The 24,036-nt window shown below is 33.3% G+C and overlaps 1 protein-coding gene across 9 annotated transcripts in view; it reads left to right on the forward strand.

Annotated features, from left to right (window-relative positions):
* The window catches only part of LOC143243914 (sodium-dependent serotonin transporter-like), a 143,324-nt gene that overhangs the window by 32,940 nt on the left and 86,348 nt on the right, over nucleotides 1–24,036 (forward strand). For all 9 annotated transcript variants that reach the window (XR_013024812.1, XM_076487694.1, XM_076487699.1 and 6 more), the window contains 2 exons: nucleotides 6,996–7,139; nucleotides 15,643–15,760. Coding sequence is in view for 8 of the 9 variants with exons in the window: in XM_076487694.1 (XP_076343809.1) it covers nucleotides 6,996–7,139; nucleotides 15,643–15,760 (262 nt within the window). In the remaining variant the exon portion in view is untranslated. The remainder of the gene's footprint in view (nucleotides 1–6,995; nucleotides 7,140–15,642; nucleotides 15,761–24,036) is intronic.

A 24,036-nucleotide genomic window follows, 5' to 3' on the forward strand; every position in this document is an offset into this window, starting at 1 on the left:
GGTTCAAGAGAACTGTTAGTAGAGCAGTGTTTCCATAAAAGCTATACATGATACTAGTTGGACTCCATCAAATTTCTGCAAACCTAAAACACTGTCAAGTACACCCTAAATTGTGAGACCAAGACAGGTAAGTTTGAAAAAAGGACAGGAACAGGGAGAATGCTTAAACTCAGTGATACTGATATTAAGTATCATTGTTTATGCAGCCTTCGACACAGAAGGAAGACTGCCAGTGATCTCAGCCATGAGATAAGTGACCATGTATCAAATGACAGAAAAATGTCCAGTTCTACACTATCTAGAAGTTTAAAAAAATCAAATATTTGGTTGTGTAGTAGTTAAAAAACATTTACTTCAATCTCATATACTCTCATGAGACAGATTTGCTAAAAAGTACAAAAACTGGACTGTTGGTGATTGTGAAAGGGTGTTATGGATGGATGAGTCCAAGTTTGAGATATTTGATTCGAAGTATAGGCTGTATGTCTGTCTGGTGGAAGGAAAATGAAAGATACTTATCTTATTGCATAGCACCTAACATGAAGCCTGGAGGAGACAGCATGATGATTTGGGGGTGTTTTCCTGCTGAAGTAACAGATACATTTGCAGATACTGATCTGTCATAGTATATCCAGTGGTTTGTGTATTATTGATAAAGGATTCTACTGGTAAGAATATAATGACCCCAAGAATTTATTCAATCTATGCAGGAATTACTTAGCTAAGAAAGAACAACTGGAGTTGTTCAAGTGATGCAATAGTTCCCACTGAACCCTAATCTCAATCCAGTTGAGCAGATTTGGGATTTGATAGATCAAAAATATCACAAATTAAATGTTATAGGAGTGTGTTAGTAATATTTGGAGTAAAATTCCAAAGCACACATTGATCAAATATGGTTCAACAATGCCTTAAAGACTTTCTGCAGTTATTAAAGCAAAATAGAAACACAAAAAATATTAACTTTTTGCTGAACTCAAGTACTTTTATTAAGTTTCTTTTGTAATACATATGAAGATTAATAAAATTTTGATGTTTCACCTGTGATGTACCATCTATTGTTCTTTGAATGTAGCCTGAAATCTACTTTTTGACTTTGTCCTAACACTTTTGCCCATTACTGTACTTGCTATTTTTAAGGAAGTGCTTTAGATCTTTCTTGGGTGTGCAGTGAAACCTTTGAGTAACCACTGAATTTACCTTGCTAAGAAGAATTTGTGGTTAAAAAACAAACTCTTTTCTCATATCTAAGCCAAATCATTGCTGAGCCACTCATGTTGTTAGGATGGTGAAATAGTGCTGGTTTTCTGGGACCACTTTGGTCAGTTGAATACTTCGGTCCCTTCTCCTATACAACTTCCAGTGTTCTTCAAAAGCCATTGTGATTATAGAATAAAAGCATATTTCTCCTTAAATTGTGTGCATGTGTGTATATTTATATATAACATCTCTTCTTGAAAAGTCTTTTTCTACACCATGTGTTTAACATCTGTATCAGTTTGTCCATGCTGTCTCTTCTGGTATGAGAATTTCTTTCTCCATTGTCATCACCAGTCTTCAGTCAGTGTTGAGATTGGGATGCCCTGATTGATGACCACTAGTTTCAAAGCCAGTGGGCATTCAGAGGTAGAATATGTTTAATAATAGTTCTCAATGTTTCAGGCAATGATTTATTTTGCTAAGTTTGCAGTTGTAATGCTATTGTTGTTGTGAACCATTTCAGCACCAGAGAAAGAGGTGTTGTGTTTGGGAGAAGGCTTCTCCCAAGCTTTTAGTGTTTTCTCTCAGATAGTCTTTTTTTTGTCATTTTCTGTACAAACAATTCTTTGTACTTTTATTTTCCTTTAACATTTGGCAAATGTCTTTGTCTTTCATAAAGGCTTCAAACATATGTTATGTTAAATGTGCACAAAAATTAAACCAACTGAGAAAAATAGAAAAACCACTTTCTTGTCGATAGTACCAAATATTTGCTTAAACCAATTTATTATGTACATTTTCTTTATTACAAGTTACAGCTCTTATATTAAGTAAGATTTGTATTTAGAACAGGTATAATGTTTTGATCAGCAGTACGATCATTCTCTGGCACTAGAGATCATCGTACCAGTAATTGAGACATTGTGCATGTTCTAAAGACAAATCTTCCTTACTGTAAAAGCCATAATTTGTTATAAAACACACTTTCTCAGTAAGTGAACTCAAAATGAAATTATCTTGGTGTGTGGTCTTTTCTGATGTGCTGACTTTTATTACAGGTAAGAATAGTAGCCTTAGTTAACGGGAGTAATCACAGAAAAGCTTGCGTCACAAACTAAGGTAAGAAATTCTGCTTTAATGTGATACAAGCTTTTCTGTGATTACTCCGTTATCTAAGGCTACTATTCATACCTGTGATGAAAGACCACACACCAAGATAATTTCATTTTGAGTTTACTTACTGAAAAAGTGTTTTATTACAAATTATGGCTTTTACAGTAAAGAAAATTACTAATTACAAGACAACACAAGGATTTCTGTCAAAAGACAACAGACAGTTTTATTCTGTTATCTAAAGAAATCTTATTATTTATTCAAGTTTGTAGGAAAATCATTTCAAGACTAAGAGAGTAAACCATTATGTATGTAAAGCAATAGAGTTATCTTTCACTAACTATATTAGGTCTGATAATTCTCTCAATAGAAAATAAGAACAGAAATAGCCTCTATGTGTCACAAAAGCCTAAACTACCTGTAGAAACTACATATGTTAAACTGTCTAGCTAAACCATGATATCCTTTCAACAAAACATTGTGATGCCAAATGGGAATGACCTCAGACAATGGGTAATAAGAACAGTGAGAAAGGTACTGGCATATAGTAAAACTACATACTGTGGAAAAACTGAGATGGATTTGTGTGACAAATTGTGACAATTTTAGTTAATGTGAAAATTTACTGTATGGAAAATAAACAGTTACTATACTTCATGTGATTTAAAAAAACAATAACAAATAAATAACATTTTCCACCTTTTAAACTTTGGAATTTTGTTTTTTAATTTCATGCAAAGCTACTCAAGGGCTATCTGTCCCTAATTTAACAGTGTAAGACTAGAGGGAAGGCAGCTAGTCATCACCACCCACTGCCAGCTCTTGGGCTACTCTTTTACCAACGAATAGTGGGATTGACCATCACCTTATATCGCCTCCAAGGCTGAAAGGGCAAGCATGTTTGGTGTGACAGGGATTCGAACCCGCAGACCTAAGATTACTAGTTGAACACCTTAACCCACCTGGTCATGCCAGGCCACTTTGGAATTAATTGTTTGATTTCACAGATACTTTTTCACAGAATGTTGTGGCAACTTACTGATACAGAGGGTTGAGTAAGGTGTGTTAAAATGATTTTGAGTGTGTGCTTTAGCAAGCAAATCTTAACAAAAATAAAGTCATGGTGGTTTGCCATATACCAAAACTGCATTTTGGCATTATTTGGTATCTTATTATGCATAGCTTTACTTAAACCTCAAAGCTTCTGGGAAGGGTATGTAACAGTGTTTCTGACACAAGATATTTGCATGCATAAATATCTATTTAGAACAGGCATTTAGAATTTCAAGATGGGAATATTCTTTGTGCTTAATAGCATTGGAAATTAAAGAAATGTGGATCAAACTGGAGCATCAGGAACATCCAGTAACGTGCTGTGATTTGTTGTACTTCATCATTGTAAGCAAAATATGAATATAGTATCATATTTCAGTGGAATGTTTCCACAAGGCTGTTCTCATTTGGGTATTTGTCAGGTAGAGCATGGCTAAATGTGGTGACATGGACTGTAATAATGTAGTGAGGCTATAAAACTTTTGTAACATACCCAATCTCAGTTTTAGCTCATATTATTTTGTGATGCCTCATTTTTGTGACTGTATATATTTAAAAGGTTTTTCACTTCTGAGGGAATTGCTTATGACCTTAAACAGCTACTCCTTGTTGTTCTTACCCCATGTATCTTGAATGGTGTCAAAACTGTACATAGATAAATTTTAAGTCATTTCATCCATATTTTTGCATTTATAAAAAAGTTAGTGAATCAAAAATAAATGTAATGTGAAAGAATGATTTTTTCATTCTTTATGGAAAATTATATCCTAATATATATTCTATCAAAAGCTAACACTGTTGCTGCTTTTTTTAAATGAAGGATCATTTCAGAATACAGTTATTTTTAATTCACCCAGTATCAAAAACACTTTCCCTCATAATTTATCCACTACGAAATCTTACATACTGTTTATTGAGAACTCCAGCTGCATATTTCAATAATGCAGGTTAGGAATGATAAAATTTCTAGTTTTATCCACTTTACTCTTAATATAATCTATTTATGAAGCCTTATGTTGTAACTTATGTTTACTAATAACTGCAAAATACTAGAATAATAATCAAATCCTCAAAATATTCCTTCCATTCTATTCTTCATTATCAGTTTTTAGGCTATCATTTAAGCAACAGACTTACATAAAAGTGCAATTTCAAAATTTCATGTTAAATTATATGCTATAATGGCACACATCAACAGTACTGCTACGAATAACTAAAATTAAAGGTAATAAGCTATGATGTTGGTATTTGCTTTTCCAGTTATTTTTTCTCATTTCAATAAGACAATGATTCACTTTTCCATGTTTCAAAAACAACTTAACACTACCAGTATATGTGTATAATATATATATTCCAATATATGTTTGTGCCTTAGCTTAGGTTTTAAAATAAAACATTGCAGGCCTAGATATTATTGTTACAACACAGCTTGTTCTAGCAGTAGTACTAGTAGCAGCAAAAATGTTATATAAAACAGTAGTTGACAACTTGTTCATAAAAACTAAATATGATTGTAATAAACGAATTAAAGTATTATAATATTTTCTTATCAATTTCTGACAACATGAATTTAAAACAATTTATGAAGATGTTTCCCACAACTATTTGGACATTGCATCTACAGTACAAATCACTTCATTTTAGCAATCACTTTTTGAACACAATTTGATATCATATTCTAGAACTATTTCATGTGTCACTATTTGTCACTATTCCTACTTACCATATTAGAGAAAGCTCATTCATTTTAACAGTAGTTGTTGAACAGTTTAAACATCCAAAAGAAAAACCTATCCATCTTTATAATATTAATCTAAAACATCATACAAGAAAAATTCACTGTAACTATACGTCATCATTTGTAAACTTGGAGCAATTTTTATTTAATATAGAAAAAATTCATTGGAAAGGCAGATAACTCCAGGTCTCTAACAAAATACTAGATATTTTTTTTTCATTGTAATTTAGTTCAGTGAATTTTTTATATTCCCTGAGAAGTTTCTGAATTTTTCACACTGCACGTTATTTGAGTGTATCTAGTTAAGGCAGTAGAGTTGATTCTGAAGCTTTGCTAAATTGCTTTTGCTCTAGGTTGTTTTACTTTGGTGTGTTACTTTATCATGGGAAAGATTATTGTAGGAATGCACATTAGAATGCACTGTGGAGGTTTATGCAACGATCTTGACCATTTGCTAGTGATATGATGATTCACAGATATGTCCTTCACAATTTTTTGGATTGACGTATGGTGGCATGGGTATAGCATGTGTTCTGAGAGAATTGATCTGCTGATTTCTAAATAGTGGTTTGCTCTTTCATTCAGTAGAATGGTGGTCAGGTTTTCCATTACTAAAGGTATCTCTTTAATACTATTGAGAAAGAAACACTGTTTCTACTTCATTTGAATATATCATTTGTAAAACAAATAATTATTTGAATACTTTTTTATTTTATGAATGAAACCACTTTACAACTATGTGAAATTTACAAATTAAATAAAGATACAGGAAAGCATAAGTATATTTACTTAACACGTTTTAAAAGTACAATTTCCCTTTGAGTATCCACAGAAATATTTTGAGTGTTGTGATAGGTTAAGTTCTGTTGTGTGAATGTTAAATATAGAAATTTGAACAGAGAGTGAGCAAAGTAGTTTAGTAGTCTTATATTATATGAAGTAATATATGACCTGTAAAGTGTTGTGTGCTTAAATGCAAACAAATTTACAGTTTTTCTAAAAATAACTGAAAATATTTAGTTTAACTAGGATGTTAAATTTACAATTGCAATACATGCAACCTTTTGTGAAATGGGAGCAAATGCCCCTTCCTGCAAGCATTATGGTTCACTTCATCAGAAGATGAAAAGTGTGTGTGTGGTAAAGTTATAACTTGAAAGAGATCTAAATTTTTGGTAGATCCAGCTACTGTAATTGCTACTAGTATCTCTGAGGCAATATGTTTTTATTTAGAATACTTCAACAACAAATAAACAATGTTTCAAAAATAATAAATACAGAAAGTAGCAGTGAATGGGAGGACTGAAACTTAAGTTTACTATTCATTCAGGATTACAGATATATCAGTTTTCTTAATCTCTTTTAACACATTATTTGAAAACTGTATGTGGGCTGTTCAAGACTACATATAGATATATATGGCCTGCTAATGTAAAACTGACATTGTTAAATTTCATGAGAAAATACATTAAAAAATATGATTTATTTGAGCCTATTTTTAGTTTGCTGGCTGTAATCATACAGTATGTCAAAGGTAGGGCAAATAAAAACTTTGTTAGCACCATTATTTCTTATATTGGCAAAAAATAGGAGAACACAGTTAAAGGTTGGCCTCAGCTACACAATTTTGCTTTCTGTGTGATTGTTATAATTTGTTTATTTTATGTAATTTGTTACCTTAAACATTTAAAGAAGGATTTTAGGAGTTCATTTTTATTAGTGAAATATTTATTTTTGAGCCTCTTTTCTTAAATATCATATTACTTTAAAATTGTCAAAGATAATTAGGTACTGCATTTTCAGCATGTATACAGTAGCCAATTCTAAAATTTAAATATTTCAATATTTATATATGTTTCTAAACTTTTGATTCATGATTTTTTCAACTTAGGCGCAGGAGTGGTAATGCAGATAACAGTATTTATGTTCTGTGTTCTAAAAAATTTGTTTGCTGCATGGAATGTATATTTCCTCTACCTGTCTTTCTACCCTGATACCCCATGGATGAAATGTGACAACCAGTGGAATACACAGGGTAAATAGTTTCTTATTTGTGTAAATATTTTGCATTCCCATTGGTTGCCAAGTTAAATATTGTGCTTTTTCCACCAGTTAAACCATGAATTATCTCGCATTTAGCAGTGTGCCATTGCCACTTTGACATTAGGCTAATCAAAATTTTACATTGATAACAAATGCATTAATACTAAAATCATATAATAAGTAGAAGAGTAGTAAATAAATTACAAACGAGCAAGATAAGTGCTATAAAAAGGAAAGGTTGGTTTTGAATATACTATCACTTATTATGTCTATCCACAACTAATCTTAATTTCAGTCCATTTTTATTACTCATATTCATGGCAAATTTACAGTTACTTGAAAGCAATAAAATTAAACTCTAAGACAAGCTGAAATATATAAGCAGTAACAAAGTATCAAAAATTAACTTATAATGCTGGACTATATTAAGAACTGTTTGGAGTTTTTAATTGCTTGATAAAACTTCGGAAAAAAATATCCATCTTGCTTCAACATCAATGTTCAGTATGATATGCAACTACTGAGTACAATTGATATGAAATTAGGTTTATTTAAAAGTAATTTTCAAATGAATTTTTACTGTGTAATCTTATGACATTATATATAGATGACAATCATAAAATAGCATTATATCGAACTTTTTTAACAATGTGTAAATACTAAATATATAAATTACAAAATATACTTATCTCCTCCTCACACTACAGCTATTCCTTGACTCTCAGGATTTCTTTCTTTGCCCATCTAAGCATTGTTCCAATTTTTATCTTGTTTGAGTCTTTTATTCCACACTTAATTCCACTTGACAATATCTGGCTTGTGACACTCTTCACATACCTCAGTGTGTCTTCTGTCCTAGTACATGATAATATTGTCACTTTTTCTGGATAAAGTGTTCACTGTTATATAATAATTGGAAATACTTTGACCCTTCTTTGTTTGCAGTCTTGTTCTAGTCACCCCTTGTTTTTTTTGTATTTGATTTTTATAAAAAAAAATTTCATTTGGCAAGCCAATATACAGCAGAAATTCCTGGATTAATGTATCTGGCACAGAAGAACTCAAGTCTCTGCTTTTGTATCTCACCTCTAATATCTAGCATTGCTTAAGGCTGTCCATGATCTTATCTGTTCTGAGATGTATATTCAGTTCATTGGGGCTGTTCTTGCAGGTGATCATGGACATTCATTCTGGAGAGAATTTAGATTTGTTTTTCCCAACACCTTTCTCTATACAGTCAGCTTCTCATAAGGCCAATTTGGCTATGCTGCTTGTGGCTTCTTTTCTTTAGTTGGTAAATTCTGTCTATTATGTTTTGAGTCATTTCCTGGTTGCTTTTTAGTCTGTACTTTCCTTGATGGCAGAAAGGTCTAAGGGTGAGTACTTAGTTCTTCCTCCTACTCCTGATATTTCAGTTCATTCAGGGAGGTTTACTACTCAGTTATGTGAAGAGACAGCTATGTTCTGTCCACCACATTTGTCAAAACAATATGCCTTTAACCTATGACTGCAAGGTGAAAAAATATTCAGACTCTCAAAGAATAGACTTCTCTTGGATATTTCGAGTTCTAGAATGGAGTATGTGGTCAACCTGAGTAGATCAGTTTTCTAGGATTCATCTGAACATAACTATGGTGCTATGATACTTGTCATCCCAGCTTGTTTTCTGTAGCCTCTCAGCAATTGCTACATCAATTTGATGACAAGTTTGGACCATAGTTAGTGTCTACCTTGGTTCAGATGTCAGCTTCTGCATTGTTCCTAATCTCTTAGCTGGTAAGTTGGGATTTATTGGGTAGAGATGCATTGTTGAAGAGCATTCATCTACTTGCAACCACCCTCTGGAAGTTACATGAGAATTCCATTCTCTGATCCTTGATTTCTACAGGCATTCTAGAGTCTTTTGGATTCAAGGGTTAATGTCACCCATCTACTTTCATCCCTGTCTTCATTTGCTTCTTAACTTTCCTCAGCTCCTTCAGGGGGTTATAGTTCTATCCCTATTCAAGTGTTTCAACCACAACATCAGCTCCTTGGTCCATTGGCATCTAGAATATATTCTGTCCAAATCTCAAAGATTCCTTCACTGAGTTGGAATTCCATCTGTGACAATGCTGACTACCCACATGCCTTTAGGGTGTGTGCAAGGTCAGCTCTGAGAATTTCTGAACATGTGGAAAACCTTTATCATGGATCAATGAGCCTTTATGGTTCTTGCATCATATCACCACCATAGTTACCCCCAGCCTGTAGTGTTTCCGTCTTCTGCATATCCTCAGATTTTGGAACTTTGTTTTATGGCTATCAGTTCTTTCAGAGTTGTATTCCCATTTGTTTCTTCTCAAAAAATGGGAGATTGGTGTCCTGCCATCAATTTTTAGAGTAAATTAATTTCTAGGTCCTCACATTATGTTGGAATTTTTCACCAGGATTATGGGTGACCAAGTTCAATGTTGCCGATATTTACCTGCATGTTCACATAATGGAGTTTTCTGCCATTTTCTGTAATTTGTTTACACTTCAGGGCTCTGCCTTTCATATTAGGATTGGCACCATATGCATCCTGCTAAATTGTACATTTTTCATCACCTCCACATACTTTTATATGAACAGTTGGCTACTGTGGAGGATGAGGAACAAAATATTTTTTTATATATTTACATTTGAATAACCAAAAAATTATAAATTACTATACTGATACCATAGAAATTTATTATAATTTATCAATGTTTTAGTAATGAAGCTGTGAGTCAAATCAGGTTCAAACTCGATGGTTTGTCTTGAGAGAAGGAAACAACATTGTCATTGTTATATTTGAAAATGATTGGGAAAACAAATTTTAGGACATTCTGAGCATTTGATTGGTTATTCACATGTCATATATCGAATGAAGTGTATATAAGGGACTGTTTCCAAAAGTAGAAAGAGATGAGCAGGGCCATTGTATTTGCTTCAGTACATTATTGATATCTCATCATATAGAAAAGATAAGTTTTTGTTATACATCCTATTTTTTAAATATTGGTAATTTGAGTTTCTAATTTGTACAAAACTATAGACTTTGTATTTTGACATGTCATACATTGAAGTGTGTATATAAAGGACCATTTTCAAAAATGTAAAGAGGCCACTGTGTGCCATTTAGTATATAAACCATAGCTCAGAAAAATAAAAAGACATGAAGTTTTTATTTTATATTCTAGCTTGTTAATATTAGTAATTTAAGTTCCTAATTTGTATAAAATTATTGACTTAGTATTTTGATATCACGACGATCTAATTTTAAACAGTGTTGCATTCAGCATACCATTTGATACACAGAAATTTATGTTTAGATGTGTTTTTAAATGCATACTTTTAAAATAAGAAAGTAAATAATGTACTGTATAAAAACGTAAATTATAATCTACAGTTTGGTATCACACTTGTAGATATAAATTCATAAAATGGTATTGAATAAAATTTTGAATGAACAAAAGTGATGACATGGCCTTTGACTCATCACAGTAGGGTTAACAGACCTTAAGACTTAATAAAAAAAAATTGATATTGTGAAAATTTGAAAGCACTGTAATGTGTACGGATAGTGTTGTGAATTTTGTGAACTTATACTTACTATTTTAAAAATTATAGCATGAAAACCTTAACAAGCACAAAATTGTTACAAGGTCAATCCCAGGGACTGAACCCATGCTGAAATAGTTAAAATGATCCTACATGTAAAAGTTTAAACATTATCTATGTCATTTTCAAAAGTTACTTAGAGGATGTACTTTATACTTTTACCCCTTGTCACATTGCTTCACTATTATTTGTATATTTTCTTGGTCAACTTTCCTGAAAATATATCTCTATATATATGAACATATTGACTCACTTATTTGTCTCTGTTTACTACTAATATATTTTTTTCTCTATTTGATTATTACTAATGTTTCTCAAATATTTAATGTTAAAAAAAATACAAATCTGAGATAAAATTTAAAGTTTTACCCATAATATTGTATGTTGGTCAGTTTTCACATGTTTCACTATATCTGAGGTTTCTGTTTTATTATTTGTTACAAAACTTTTATGTTCTTGCAATCTGTATTCTAAATTTATTTTAGTTTATGTAGTATAAATACTACTAAATTTTGAAAATACTTGTTTTATACATCAATTCTATTTCTCTTTAGTTTTCTTTATCATGTCTTTTATCTTATTTGTTTGCAGGTAAGGAAAAATTCTGATGATTCATAAGTACTTTATGTAATTGACTTGTTAAACCTAGAACATGAGGTAAACTTGAAGTTTATTTTTGTTTTTTAATAAATAGTTCTTAATGTAGTATTTTTAACTGTAAGTGCTTTCTCTACTATATTTTATCCAAATCTTTTTTAATATCTGCATAATTAATAATGGTTTGTTACTTAAACATTATTCTTTTGAAAATACGTTTGAAACTATAAATGCATATAAAATGCAGAGATATTTCAGAGTTTTTATATGACATGATTCTTTGTGTGGCTGCATCACAACAGCAAATAGTTTTCTATAACTGATGCTTCCAAGTTACCTTCTGTTTCTTCTCTGACTGGTACATCTTAAAGTAATTATTTTTTCAATTTCACATGAGAATTGAATTGATGTTTTATTATTTAAATAACTAGAAAATTCTTGTAGTTTACTGTTGCTATGTGTCCACACTAAGATTGAGTCATCTACATATCTTATCCAAACTTAAATTTAATCCAGAGATGAGTAATAATCTTATTTGTAATGAAATGAAGATGTATATTCAGTTCCATAGAGCTTCTCCAGGGATCAGTGATGCAGAGTTGAGGGCAATTCTAGACATTCTGAAGATAATTTAGATTTGCTTTTCCCTGAACCTTCTTTTGGTCTTTTGGCTTCTCAGGGCAATGGTAAGTTTATGGATTTACAATGTAGGAACCTGGGGCTCAATTCCCTACAGTGAACACAGCAGATAGCTCAGTGCTGCTGTTCTCTAACAAAACACACTTTAAATGAAAAAACAAAAATGACACCACTTTGGGATAAGCTGTCTCTGATTTGTTTTCTTCTGTTGGTTTATCAAGTGTGTGATATTTTGGCCTTTCCCAAGTTGCTGTTAAGATTGCACTTTATATGATGACTAAAATGTCTAAGAGTGAATATTTGCTTTTCTCTCTATCCACAGACATTGTGGCTCATGCAGGGACGTTTACTTCTCACTTACATTGAAAGGACATTTATACCTTATTCAGTGTGGTTGTCGAAACTTCATGATGTAGCCTACTCTTGCTAGTTAGAGGCATATTCTGACTCTCAAATAATACATCTGCTTCTGAGAGTTCAGAGTTCTAAAGTGAAGTTTATAGATCAATATCCTCTGGTGGAACAGATGAACTTGTAACTTTAAAATCTAATATTTTGTTTTCCTTACACCCAACTTAGTTGATGACTCTCGTTGTTAGCATGCACATTAGTTCATTTGTTGGCTTTTACTTTCAACCTTGTTAGTGTTTTGAATATCATTGGTTATTACAGGAGGTCATAGTTCAGCCCCTAATTGAGGGTCCCAGCCCCAACATTAGGCCTTGTTACACTGGTACCCAGAATATATTCTGTCCATATATGAAGGTTTTATTGCTCAGCCAGCAGCATTGGTGAGAATTTGACACCTTTTAGATCTGTGGAGGCTCAGCTTTGAGAATTTCTTGATGTGGGGTAATCTTAGCCACAGATCCAAAGGTTACATGTCCTTGAGTCAGGTTTAATTATTCACATTTCCTACCATTATCCACTTGCAGGGTTTCTGTCTTCTGCAGATCCTTGGTCTCTGGAACATGGTTCTAGTGCTATCATAGTTTGGTTGGTCTGGAGGTAGTGAGAGTGCTATTCTAGTTCTTCTGGCACATGTTCTAGTCAGTTATTGGGCCTTAGTTGTTGTGTCCAATGGTCGATATTTCTTGTCTATATCAATGACTAGATTTTTCCAAGGATTACAAGTGGCTCATTTCTTGGATGTCCAAGTTTGTTGTAGTAAATTCTTATCTTCACACTGCCACAGTGATGGTGTTCCACCACTACTGGCATTTTATGTGCACTGTGGGTCTTTTTATGTTTTTATGTTCAGAATTACATTGGTGTCACATAGATTCTGTTGAATTGTATGAGTTTGTCTTGACACCTCTTATTTATACTACTGGTCACACACCATTCTGTAGACAATTTGTTACTGCTGGCACCATCTCCTCAATTGTCAGAACATTATACCTTGATTTTAATTTCAGAAAAAAACCAAAAAACAAACCAGATAGGCTTCATTTTTAGAGCTGAGGCATCTGTTTTTGCTTCAATTCAGTATGTCATCAGTCTGGGTATTTTGTTTTACATCATGTCTCTCAGTCAGGCTCAGTTAACTCCCATCCAGCTCCATGCTATTGAACAGGAAGCCTGACTTTTACCTTCTTTTTCCTACTACACAGCTCATTCTATCTGTTTCAGGAGTATGGGAATCAGTCATATTCCTAATGCCTTTGGAACGAGAACATCATAGGTTATTCATTTATTGAATTCCCAGTTTTCTTAGTCAAGTTCATTCTTTCATGTCTAGAGGTTAAATCAAGATGCTAGTAAGATATGGATTCCTCTGCTGCCATGTCATACAAGAGTTCCATCTCTTCACAAATGCCTCACTTCAGGCATTTGGTGTGTCATGATATTAAATACTGTTTAGATATAACTGATTAATTTATTCTGTGAGCAAGCATTTTATATTGTTTATTTTTTTGTTATAAGAGTTTTAAGGTAGATAATTGTGTGATGATATTTTTATAATTCATTGGTGTTGAGACTGATAAAGCAGGCAATGTTGGAAGCTCAAATCATTGAGCCATCAAATTCAGCCAACTGTTTACCAGTTGTTATTGTTAAGAAGAGGGATGGATCAAACTGTATCTGCATAGACTTCTGGAAGCTGAACTTCATGATGAGGTTTGACTTCGAATCCAGAGGCCATCCTGGCTAAACCAGATGGGGCCAGGTTCTTTTCAAAGATCAACCTCATTAAAGATTATTGGCAACTGCCAATGGAGATGGGATCTAAAGAGAAGACAACATTTGTGACACCAGATGGATGTTGCCAATTTAAGCAGATATCATTTATGTTTGTCAGTTCAGCAGCAACATTCAATGACATTATGATGAAGATGTTTGGCAACACCTCCAACACCAACCAGTATGTAGATATCAGTTTGATACACACTACAAGATGAGTAGATGACTTGAAGATACTTAAACAGCTGTTCCAGCAAGTGAGGGCAGCAGGCTTTACCATCTCACCATGCTAGTGCTACATTTGGTTATTCTGTCTTGGAATTTGTTGGACATAAAGTGGGAGACTGACAGTTAGCCATGAAAAAGTAAAATACGATCTGCAAAAAAGATATGCTACTTTGGATGACCAAAGAACAAGTCAGATCTTTTCTGAGGTTTGTAGGGTACTACAGGAAATTACTGCACCATTGACTTATCTCACCAACAGAGGCTTGCCAAACAAGCTGAAGTGGGACAAACCATACCAGATAGCATTTCAGAATTTAGAAAACATGTTGGGTTGCTAAATAATTCTTAGAATTCCAGACTTCAACAAACCATTCATTGTTCAAACTGATGCTTCAGACATTGGAATTGAGGCAGTACTCTGACAAGAACATGAAGATGGATTATTTTCAGTAACTTGTATAAGTAAAAAAAACAGTTAATAATAATAAGTACTCTGTGATTGAATAAGAGTGTCTGGGCATTAAATTTGCCATTCAGAAGTTCCAGAACTATCTCTATGGGAAGTAGAGTAAAAGTGGATTAAGTTAGTGGAATTGTAGTTCTTTCATAAATTTTACTTGTGTTACAACATAAAATTAGGGTAAGGATTCTTTGACCACAACTTATTTTAACCATTTATTATTAATCATTATTTTATTGTGATATAAATGGATTTTTGTTGTTGTTGCTGGACACAATACAGGCACAATGCTACCAGTATTTAGAATCTACATGCAATAACATACATTTTAAAACATCACCTTGCAATAAAATCAACATTAAAATGTAATCTAATAGTATATTGGTAGTACTGTACATGTTGGAAGGCTACAGCAGTGGACACTCATTTGTGCATATAATTCTTTTGTGGATTAGATATTATGCTTTTTTGTTATAAAATAACATTTCCACGTGAGTCTCAAATTTTCTTATGCCATAATAATAATTTTGAGCTATGATTTAGAAAACTAGCATCCTAGTGAAACTTTTTATTGGAGAAAAGGAAAACCTAGCAAGTGTATTTAAATGTTTAGAAATCTGTATAAATTGTACTTTCACGTAGAACATACATAAATACTTCCTTTGAAATTAGAACACTGTTCATAAAGTTCTCATTTATTTACTTTAACACAAATAGAAGAAACAACTTTTAAAATTAAGTTTTAAAGTTTTATTTTGTTCAGGTTGTGTTGCACTTAACCATGTACCAATCAATATATCATCACTGGGAAATAGCAGTCATGTGGAAAATGAGCTTTTTCAATCAGTGCCACGTGTTCCATCTTCTGAGGAATTTTTTAGGTAAATTACATTTAATATTATTGCATAATACTATAACTTGTTAATAACTATGTATGATGAACCGATAATTTAATATTCCTAAATTTGTTGTGAAAGAAGGAATCATTTTTAAAGTCTCATTAATTAATTATTACACAACTCCATTCAGTTCTGTTACTGCCAATGTATCATATGTAGATGCTAGATAATATTTACTTGTATCATATGTAGGTGCTAGATAATATTTACTTGTATCATTAAGTTTTTGTTTATTGGTTAGTTGCTATAGACTGATGCTGTTCACAGTGTTTTTCGATACCACTGTCATATTTTGTCACTCAGGAATTTTTGTCATCACTCTGTATACAATGGTGAAAATGTGAACTATAAAATATGAATATTACTGTGTAGTAGTTGCCTTTATCGTAATGTTTTAGCTATTCTTCATGCTTGTAGTTAAGGTATAGACTTATTTTTTGTTGATCTGCAAAAATTTTCTTTGGGTAAAAATCGTATATAATTTATGATGTTGTCACTCTGTCATGATAGTTATCGTTCAATAATTTTCAGTTCCTCGTCTTTCCCATTTTTGAGTTGATTTGACAACTAGAACAATAACTATCATTTATCTTTGTTTTAATGTGTTTTTTCATCCTATGCATATTTTTTTCAGCAGCTGAATTATCTTAGTGAATTAAATTGATACTTACAATGAATTTGCAACATTGATTTAGTGAGACTTATTGTTTTGGTGACTTTCCAAGACATTTCTGGGTGTTTGACAACAATGCATATGACGAAAATGTTAGCAGTGGAAAATAAGGAGGTTCTGCATAAATATATATCTCACTGGTATTAACAATGGTTATTTCCAAAGTGACACTTCACCTCTTTACACAGAAATGCTCGATTCTGTTGTCCATCTGCCTAGGAGATTTGCATCCACTGGTCTTGAATTATCTTCCATTAGCTGTGCTGATGTAAGATGTCATTAATAGGAGCTCAGCAGAACCTCCTTGCACAGTAGCTCTTTCTAAGTACTTATGCTTGAAACAACTTCATTTTTTTACTTTGCATTATTTACAAGGGACATTTCAGTATTTTAAATTGGTGATGGTTTGTTACTAAGCTAAATATTCTTTCAGTTTATTTGATTTAGTTTTTGTTATTCAAATCACCAAAATGATTTTCATTTTAACTTAGAAGAATAAAGTCATTGAAAAAGGAAAAGGGTTATTTACCCATTTCTATAAATTCTCAAGTAACAGTGTTCACAGTGGCTACCGAAGGCTCATTTTCTGTGGAGGATGTCGATGGCTATTATTTAATGTGTTGCTTAATGCACACTGGGCCTCCTCTTTTTGTCTAATTGACCAGCATTCTTTTAACCCAATTTGGAAATGACCAGCATGATAATGAATTTTAACATTATTTTCCCTAACATGGCCTACTATAGACACAGCTGTATCCTCACCTTTCTAATCTAGCCTTTTACATTATTTTGAATGTTTATTCTTTTCTTTCACCTGTATTTTTTTATTCCTTCTATGAATTTTGTACACAAGATTACTCTGTCTTCTCCACCTTTTATCAGGGCCCATACAGACTCATTTCTTGAACAACTGTGCACCCATATTTAGATGTTTCATCATCCTTTTCGACTTGACTTTTTTTTTTTCTTGCTTACATAGCTTCTTGATTTGTTTATTTAATTCTTGTCTTTGGAATATCTTTTTACCTGTTTAGAGAGGACAGAACCACTTAATTTCTATTTCTTTTTCTAGTACCTGCTTCTTGTGTCTTCATCTTTTTCTAGTACCTGCTTCTTGTGTCTTCATCTTTTTCTTACCACCTTCTTGTACTACTTGCTTTCACTTCACTTTTTGTCTGGGGCATTTCATTATGCTCAAGAGGGGTTTTTCTGGAGAGATTCATTCACTACATTGGCCTGTACTTCTTGTGCTATGTCCTCTTTACTCAGTTCTTGTGATGTTGGGACAGGATGCTCTCCTAGCTAATGTATGCCTTTCTCATACTTTTCTCAGTGATTTTTGTTGGGCTCAATTTCTTTGCCTGTAGGTTTTAAAGGTTGTTCTTGGCTCAATGGATACTTGGACCATAAAGGCCTAGCACCAGTTTTTGTTTTCAACTTTGTTTTTTTCACCTCATCATTCTCTTTCTCTTTTTAGGTCTACTAAGTCCATGCCTCCACTTCCCATTCCAACTTTTTGGCCTTCTTCTCCTTCTTCTCCCACTTCCAAACTTCAAAATCGTTGTTCATCTCATTGATGATAACCCTGTCAGGTTTGACTCTGTTAAAACTCTTCTGTCTTTTTTTTCCCTTACTTTCTTTCATTTTGTTCAACAGATGGCTTTTCAAGTTCTCACCCTTTTCTCTTCCTCCTCCACCTGATTCCCTAAATATACAATGTCCTGAAGATGCAGTCTCAGATCTCTTGACCAAGAACTCCATGTAGAGAGAGTATTTACCCTACATTGTTATTCTCATCTTTCTGTGGTCCCAAAGAAGACTGGGGATTGTTATTTAGTTATAGACCTGTTATATTTCACTCATATTCTTGTTATCCTTTGTTTTCATATGGATGTTGTTGTTTTTTTTACATCTGGAATGTGGGTAACTAGAATTAACATTTTACATTCCAGTAACTATGTTTTCCAGATGTTTTCTTTTTTTAGTTCATTGGAATTATGTCTTTCATTTCTTTGTTCTTCTTTTTGGTATTGTGTCTGCTCCTTGTCTTCAACTAAGTTATGAGAGCATTTACCCACCATCCATGATGATGAGAAACTCACTTGAAGTAAAAATGTATTCTCAAGACAGCTGGTATGGGTGTTAGCAACTTAATTAAATTAAAGTACAGAACAATGTTTTGACCTTCTTAGGTCATCTAATTAATAAAGAGTTGCAACTGACCATTGCCAGGCACACTTCTTAGGTACAAGAGTGTAAACAGTTATGAGATTGTAGAGGGCATTGCAGTTAGATGTTAGGTTACTAATTAGGAACACCTTTATATTTGTTTAATTTTGGTTTTAGTTGTTGTGTAAGTAGGGCTTCTTTCATTTTGCTTTTGTTTATATTTGTTTCCCTACTTAGTATCAGGGTGTTTTCTATGGTTATGTTGTGCTTATTTGATTTGCAGTGTTGAAAAAACGTCTGAAGGTGTTTTAGTGTGTTCTTTGAATCTGGTTTCCATTTTTTGCTTGTTTCTCCAATATAGAAGTAGTGACAATTGTTGCATTGTATTTTATAAATAATGTTAGTGTTATATTTGTCAGTGTAGTTTTCACATAGCAAGGACTTTAGTTTTGTATGTGGTTTATGAATAAATTTGGTGTTTACTGGAATGTTGTATATTGTTAAGTTTTTTTCCAAATGTTGGTTATTTTCTCACTGATGTTAGGAACATATGATGTGCAGCAGTGTAAAGTTTTGTAGTTTGTTGTATCGTGGGATTTATTGTTGCTGGTCTGGGTGTGTACATATAATTTTTTTCCATGGTTTTTGAGGAAATTTGTTGATGTTGATGAAATGTTGTTTTATTTTGTTGATTATCAGGTGAGAATAGTTTTGTGACTGTGTTTATTTCGATTCTTACTATGTTTATTTTTTGTTTTGTTTCATGTGCTGAGTCCCAGGGAATGTATAGTCCAGTGTGGGTGCTTTTTCTGTGCATATCTTTTGAATTGTATATCTTGTGATCTTGAGGTTGAGAAATGCTATTTGGTTAGTTTTTTCTTGTTCACAGTTGAACTAAATGTTGGGGTGTATGGAGTTAACGTGGTTGAAAAAACTAGGTGTGTGTTCGGTGGATGTGAATCCAGCAACATATTTATAACAGTATAGTGGTGGGTGTAATGCCTTACTGGTTTAGACATGTTGCTGGATTCACATCCACAGAACACACACCTAGTTTTTTCAAACATGTTAACTCCATACACCCCAACATAAAATAACATTTGGAAAAAACTAAAACCAAAACACAACATTCCAGTAAACACCAAATTTATTCAAAAACTAGGTACAAAACTAAAGTCAATACTATTTAAACTACACTTACAAACACAACATCAACTTTATTTATAAAATACAATGCAACAATTGCCACGACTTCTGTTTTGGAGAAACAAGCAGAAAAATGGAAACTAGATTCAAAGAACATTCAAAAACACCTTCACATGTCTTTGAACACTGCAAATTAAATAAACACAACATAACCATAGAAAATAACCAGATACTAAGCAGGGAAACAAATATAAACAAATACAAAATCAAAGAAGCCCTACTTATACAACAACAAAAACCAAAATTAAACCAATATAAGAGAACACCTTTATACCTGTACTAATTAATAACCTAATATCTAATTGCAAACCCCCACAATCGTACCCATTTACACTCTTGTCTCTAAGAAAATGCACTTGGCAACAGTCTGTTGCAAATTGTTTCTGTTAACCTGAAGTTGACTTAAGAAGGTCAAAATGTTGTTCTGTACTTTAATTGAAGTGCTAATACCCATATCAGCTGTCTTGGGAATACATTTATCCACCATGTTCACATATTTCATGAATGATTGGTTTTGCCTTCTCTTAAACCTACATTCTTCATCAGAAGGCTGCTCAGTTGGACTGGCTTGTCAAGCGTTCCAAGTGTTTTCTCATTTTCATTCAATATTTGTTACATGTGGGCGTGTGATTCAACTCCTACTACAGTTAGACTCAGTCTTCACCACCAATCCTACAGACAATGGAATGTCAGGTCACTGATATTTGTGCTTTTCATTTACACCCTGTGCACAAGGTTGATTTGCATTGCAGGACTTTAGCTTTTCTTGAACCCCCTGATTTCTTTAGACCATTCACACATCTACCTCTTTCAGTGAACAATGCAAGATCAGTGGAACCTTTCTCAGGATTCATTCTTTTCAGTTGTGCATTTCCCTTTTCCTCTTCTAGAGGGCTTATGTTGAGCTGGGGCTCTGGAGAAGCACTGATTTGTCATCATTGTACTTCAACTTCTCACTGTCCATTAAGCATATTACTATTTCCATTCTCTAATCATGGATCAGTTGATCATGATTCACTCTTAACAGTTCCACGAAAGACGAAAGGTGGAAGACTTTTGAAATGCTGTCCTCTACACTTGTCTTCACAACAGGCAGTTGCTGTTCATTCTACGAAGTTTCATCAGTTCCCTGGTCTTTACTTACGTCAACTTTCAAGAGGCACTAATTTCAGAGTTCTTTCCTTTCACAGACTGAACCTGTTGTTTATTATTTATTTCCAATTGGTTTGCCTTAAAGCATGTCATGTGCCAAAGACTCTGAACTTGATGTCGGATTATGTTTCTCAGTCGACCAACCATCAATCGTTTTTGATGTCCCTCATCCTTCAACTTAATTTGTCTGACAAAGGAAGTGGTATGTTTTTTAACATTGATCTGTTGTTCTCTTCCTTAATCAAAGCCATCCTACTGTGACCCACTTTTTGACCATGAATTGTTGGATTACATCATTGCTAGTTATCAATTGACTTTTCAACTACATTTTGCATTTTCTGTTACCACCAGTTTTTTCCTGCCTTTTTCTCATCTTGTTTTTCATATCCTTGCTTCTCCACTGATCAATTTATCCTATTCCCATGCCAAGCCTGGGACCTTCATATATGTACTTCATTTGATTTATTGGCTTTGCATTACTTATACCATCATTCTCAAAAGACACATTTCTTTTTCTTTCTAACCTGTGGTTATTGTTTGGGTGTATTTCCCATCAATGCTTTTTGTACTCTTTCTCTCTAATTACTTCTCTGTTCCAACCAGGTCGTTCTTCCTGAGAATTTGGCTGCTCTAAAAAGTGGTCCTTTTTTCTCACCCTTCAGTTTCTCACTTCTGAGCTCATTTATGTCTTGTTTGGGCTGTTCAGTGTAACTTAATACATACATTTCATCATATCAGGTTTATTAACTGTCTCATTCTTTTGGGGCTCACTTTGTGTGGATAATTGGATAAGATCCTTTAGGCTGGCATGTGGATGACTATACACATTTGTCTCCTATTATTTTCATCATTTGGCTGTTTCATTTCCTGCAGGATTTTGGTTCTTCTGAGTCACTATTCAAGCTACACATCATCTTTGAGGATAGTAACTACATTTTATTTTTCCTTAACTATGTATAACATTCTTTCCTTTTATAGGATCTTACTAGATGGCTGGTGTTGCTTCCTAGGGTATGCTTATTTTCCAAAACCTGCAACAGGCTAGGGTTAACAGAAAAAACTCAACTCCCATGTGCTCTGGCTCTGCCAGTACCCACTGTTGAGATGGGATGTTCTGCAAATCCACTAGAGCTATTCCCATGATATTTAAACTACTCAGTTGCCCAATCCAGATGATACCTTCAGTTGACTATCATGGAACAAACAGCATAAAGGAAGTGACTGCTCACTTTGGCTCATATTTGTCAGTTTTTAAAAATAGGGATTTGTGATCACCCATTACACTGTCTCTTGTCAAAGACATTTTTTGGCAGGTGTCCAATGGGGTTTCAGGTACTTTTCTCTGTCTCCCAAATTCAAATTTTCTCTCCTTGATTCTATTAGGGCTTGGAAGACCCTTACCTAGCCTCTGAGGTGGTGAACCTTAAAACATTCTTTATTGATTGTGTACAGTATGAAATAGTTGAAAGTAGGGTAGTGAATGCACTGTCTATGTAGTGTGGGTTACCCCTCAAACAGCCAGTGTGCTGCCTTCTTGCATTCAGGATAGGCTTATCATCCCTGTTTTGGTCTATACAGTTGAGTTGATTGAGACACATTTATACTGTTTGATTTTGCTTTAATCACACTAAACTTTTTTAGCAGTTAATGACTTGTATGTTAGTGCTTGGCTGGTCATACAAAAGTTTTGTCCATTCCTGTGACAGTTGAGGCTATTTTGCCTTTCCAGCCAGATTCTTATGAGATCCAATCTCTGACATTGAGTGTCACACTCCATGAATTTTCTCTTCAGGTTCTCATCAAGGTTACTATTTGCAGTGACCTTTCCAATGTTTCAGTGTGGGATTATATCTGTTCTGTGCATGAGAGGGAGGTATTATCTTGGAGTCTAGCAATTTTCTCACCTGAAAATTTATTTCCAATAGATGCTCAGCTCTTCATGCCTTTCCATCCATTCTTCACACTTTTTGTGCACTTTCTTCTTGCCTTATCTGAGAATGAAGTGAATTCAAACAAATGTTCAGGGGGTGCTGTTGCACAAGAAGCTCATGTTGCTTTCCTGTTGACAGAGGACTGTTGTTGCATAATCATGACATCATGATTCACATAAAACATGTTTTTTTTTAGGTGAGAGGTAGTTCATGATTAATGGCATGAAAATATCATAGGCAGATGCAAGAAGGATCAGGTTATTCTATGTGAAGAGGTGAGCATCTATCATAAATGTCTTCAGATAAGGAAATTGTTAACTTTCACTAACCATGTGAGATATGTTTTAAATAAGTACCTTAGTTATCTTCCATTTGTTTTTCATTTACAACTTCATATGTTACTTCTGAATTACTGACAAATTTGTCTGATATATGTTTATAGCATTTCAATTAACATGATTTACCCAGCTTACTCTACTTTCTGAAGCAATTTCCTTGTATTTTTCCACATGCTCAAATAATTTTGTAGAACATCCTAAAGAAAATACTTAATTTTTTGATGAAATTATGAGAATATCTTGTATTTTAACTCTAATCATTATTTCACAATTTTACAGAACATTTTTTAATTGTGATGTTTATTTAAACTTGGGTGTTAATACACATGAAGTTAGAAAATATTAGGTAAGATTATTCTAAAATTCAGTTAGAAACTGTGTGAATGTCTTGTTTCCAGAAATTGTGTCTGCCTTGTAATTTACATAAAATATTATATGTATGGACAGATAACACTGTAATACAACTTCCACAATACTTAAAATGTTTCTGAGGAATCAGATTCCTAAAATTTATAAAACTGTCTTGTTTTTGTAACTGCTGTCTGACAGCATGTCTTTTGTCACCTCTGTGCCTTTCACCGAGTCCATAAACTTGGAAAGGATGTCCTTACAAGCATCTTCCACACTGTTTTTGCTGGTTGTTATCTATATTAGAAGGAATAGCTGCTGCTTTAGGTTTTTTATCATGGTGTTGAATATGGTTAATGTGCTAACAGCTGTGTAGAATTTCTTGAGTAGTTTGAAACATAATAAGACTACAGGCAATGAAACCTGAAAAAAAATTGCATT

The sequence above is a fragment of the Tachypleus tridentatus genome, chromosome 2 (genome assembly GCF_004210375.1).
Source record: "Tachypleus tridentatus isolate NWPU-2018 chromosome 2, ASM421037v1, whole genome shotgun sequence".
Lineage (NCBI taxonomy): Eukaryota > Metazoa > Arthropoda > Merostomata > Xiphosura > Limulidae > Tachypleus > Tachypleus tridentatus.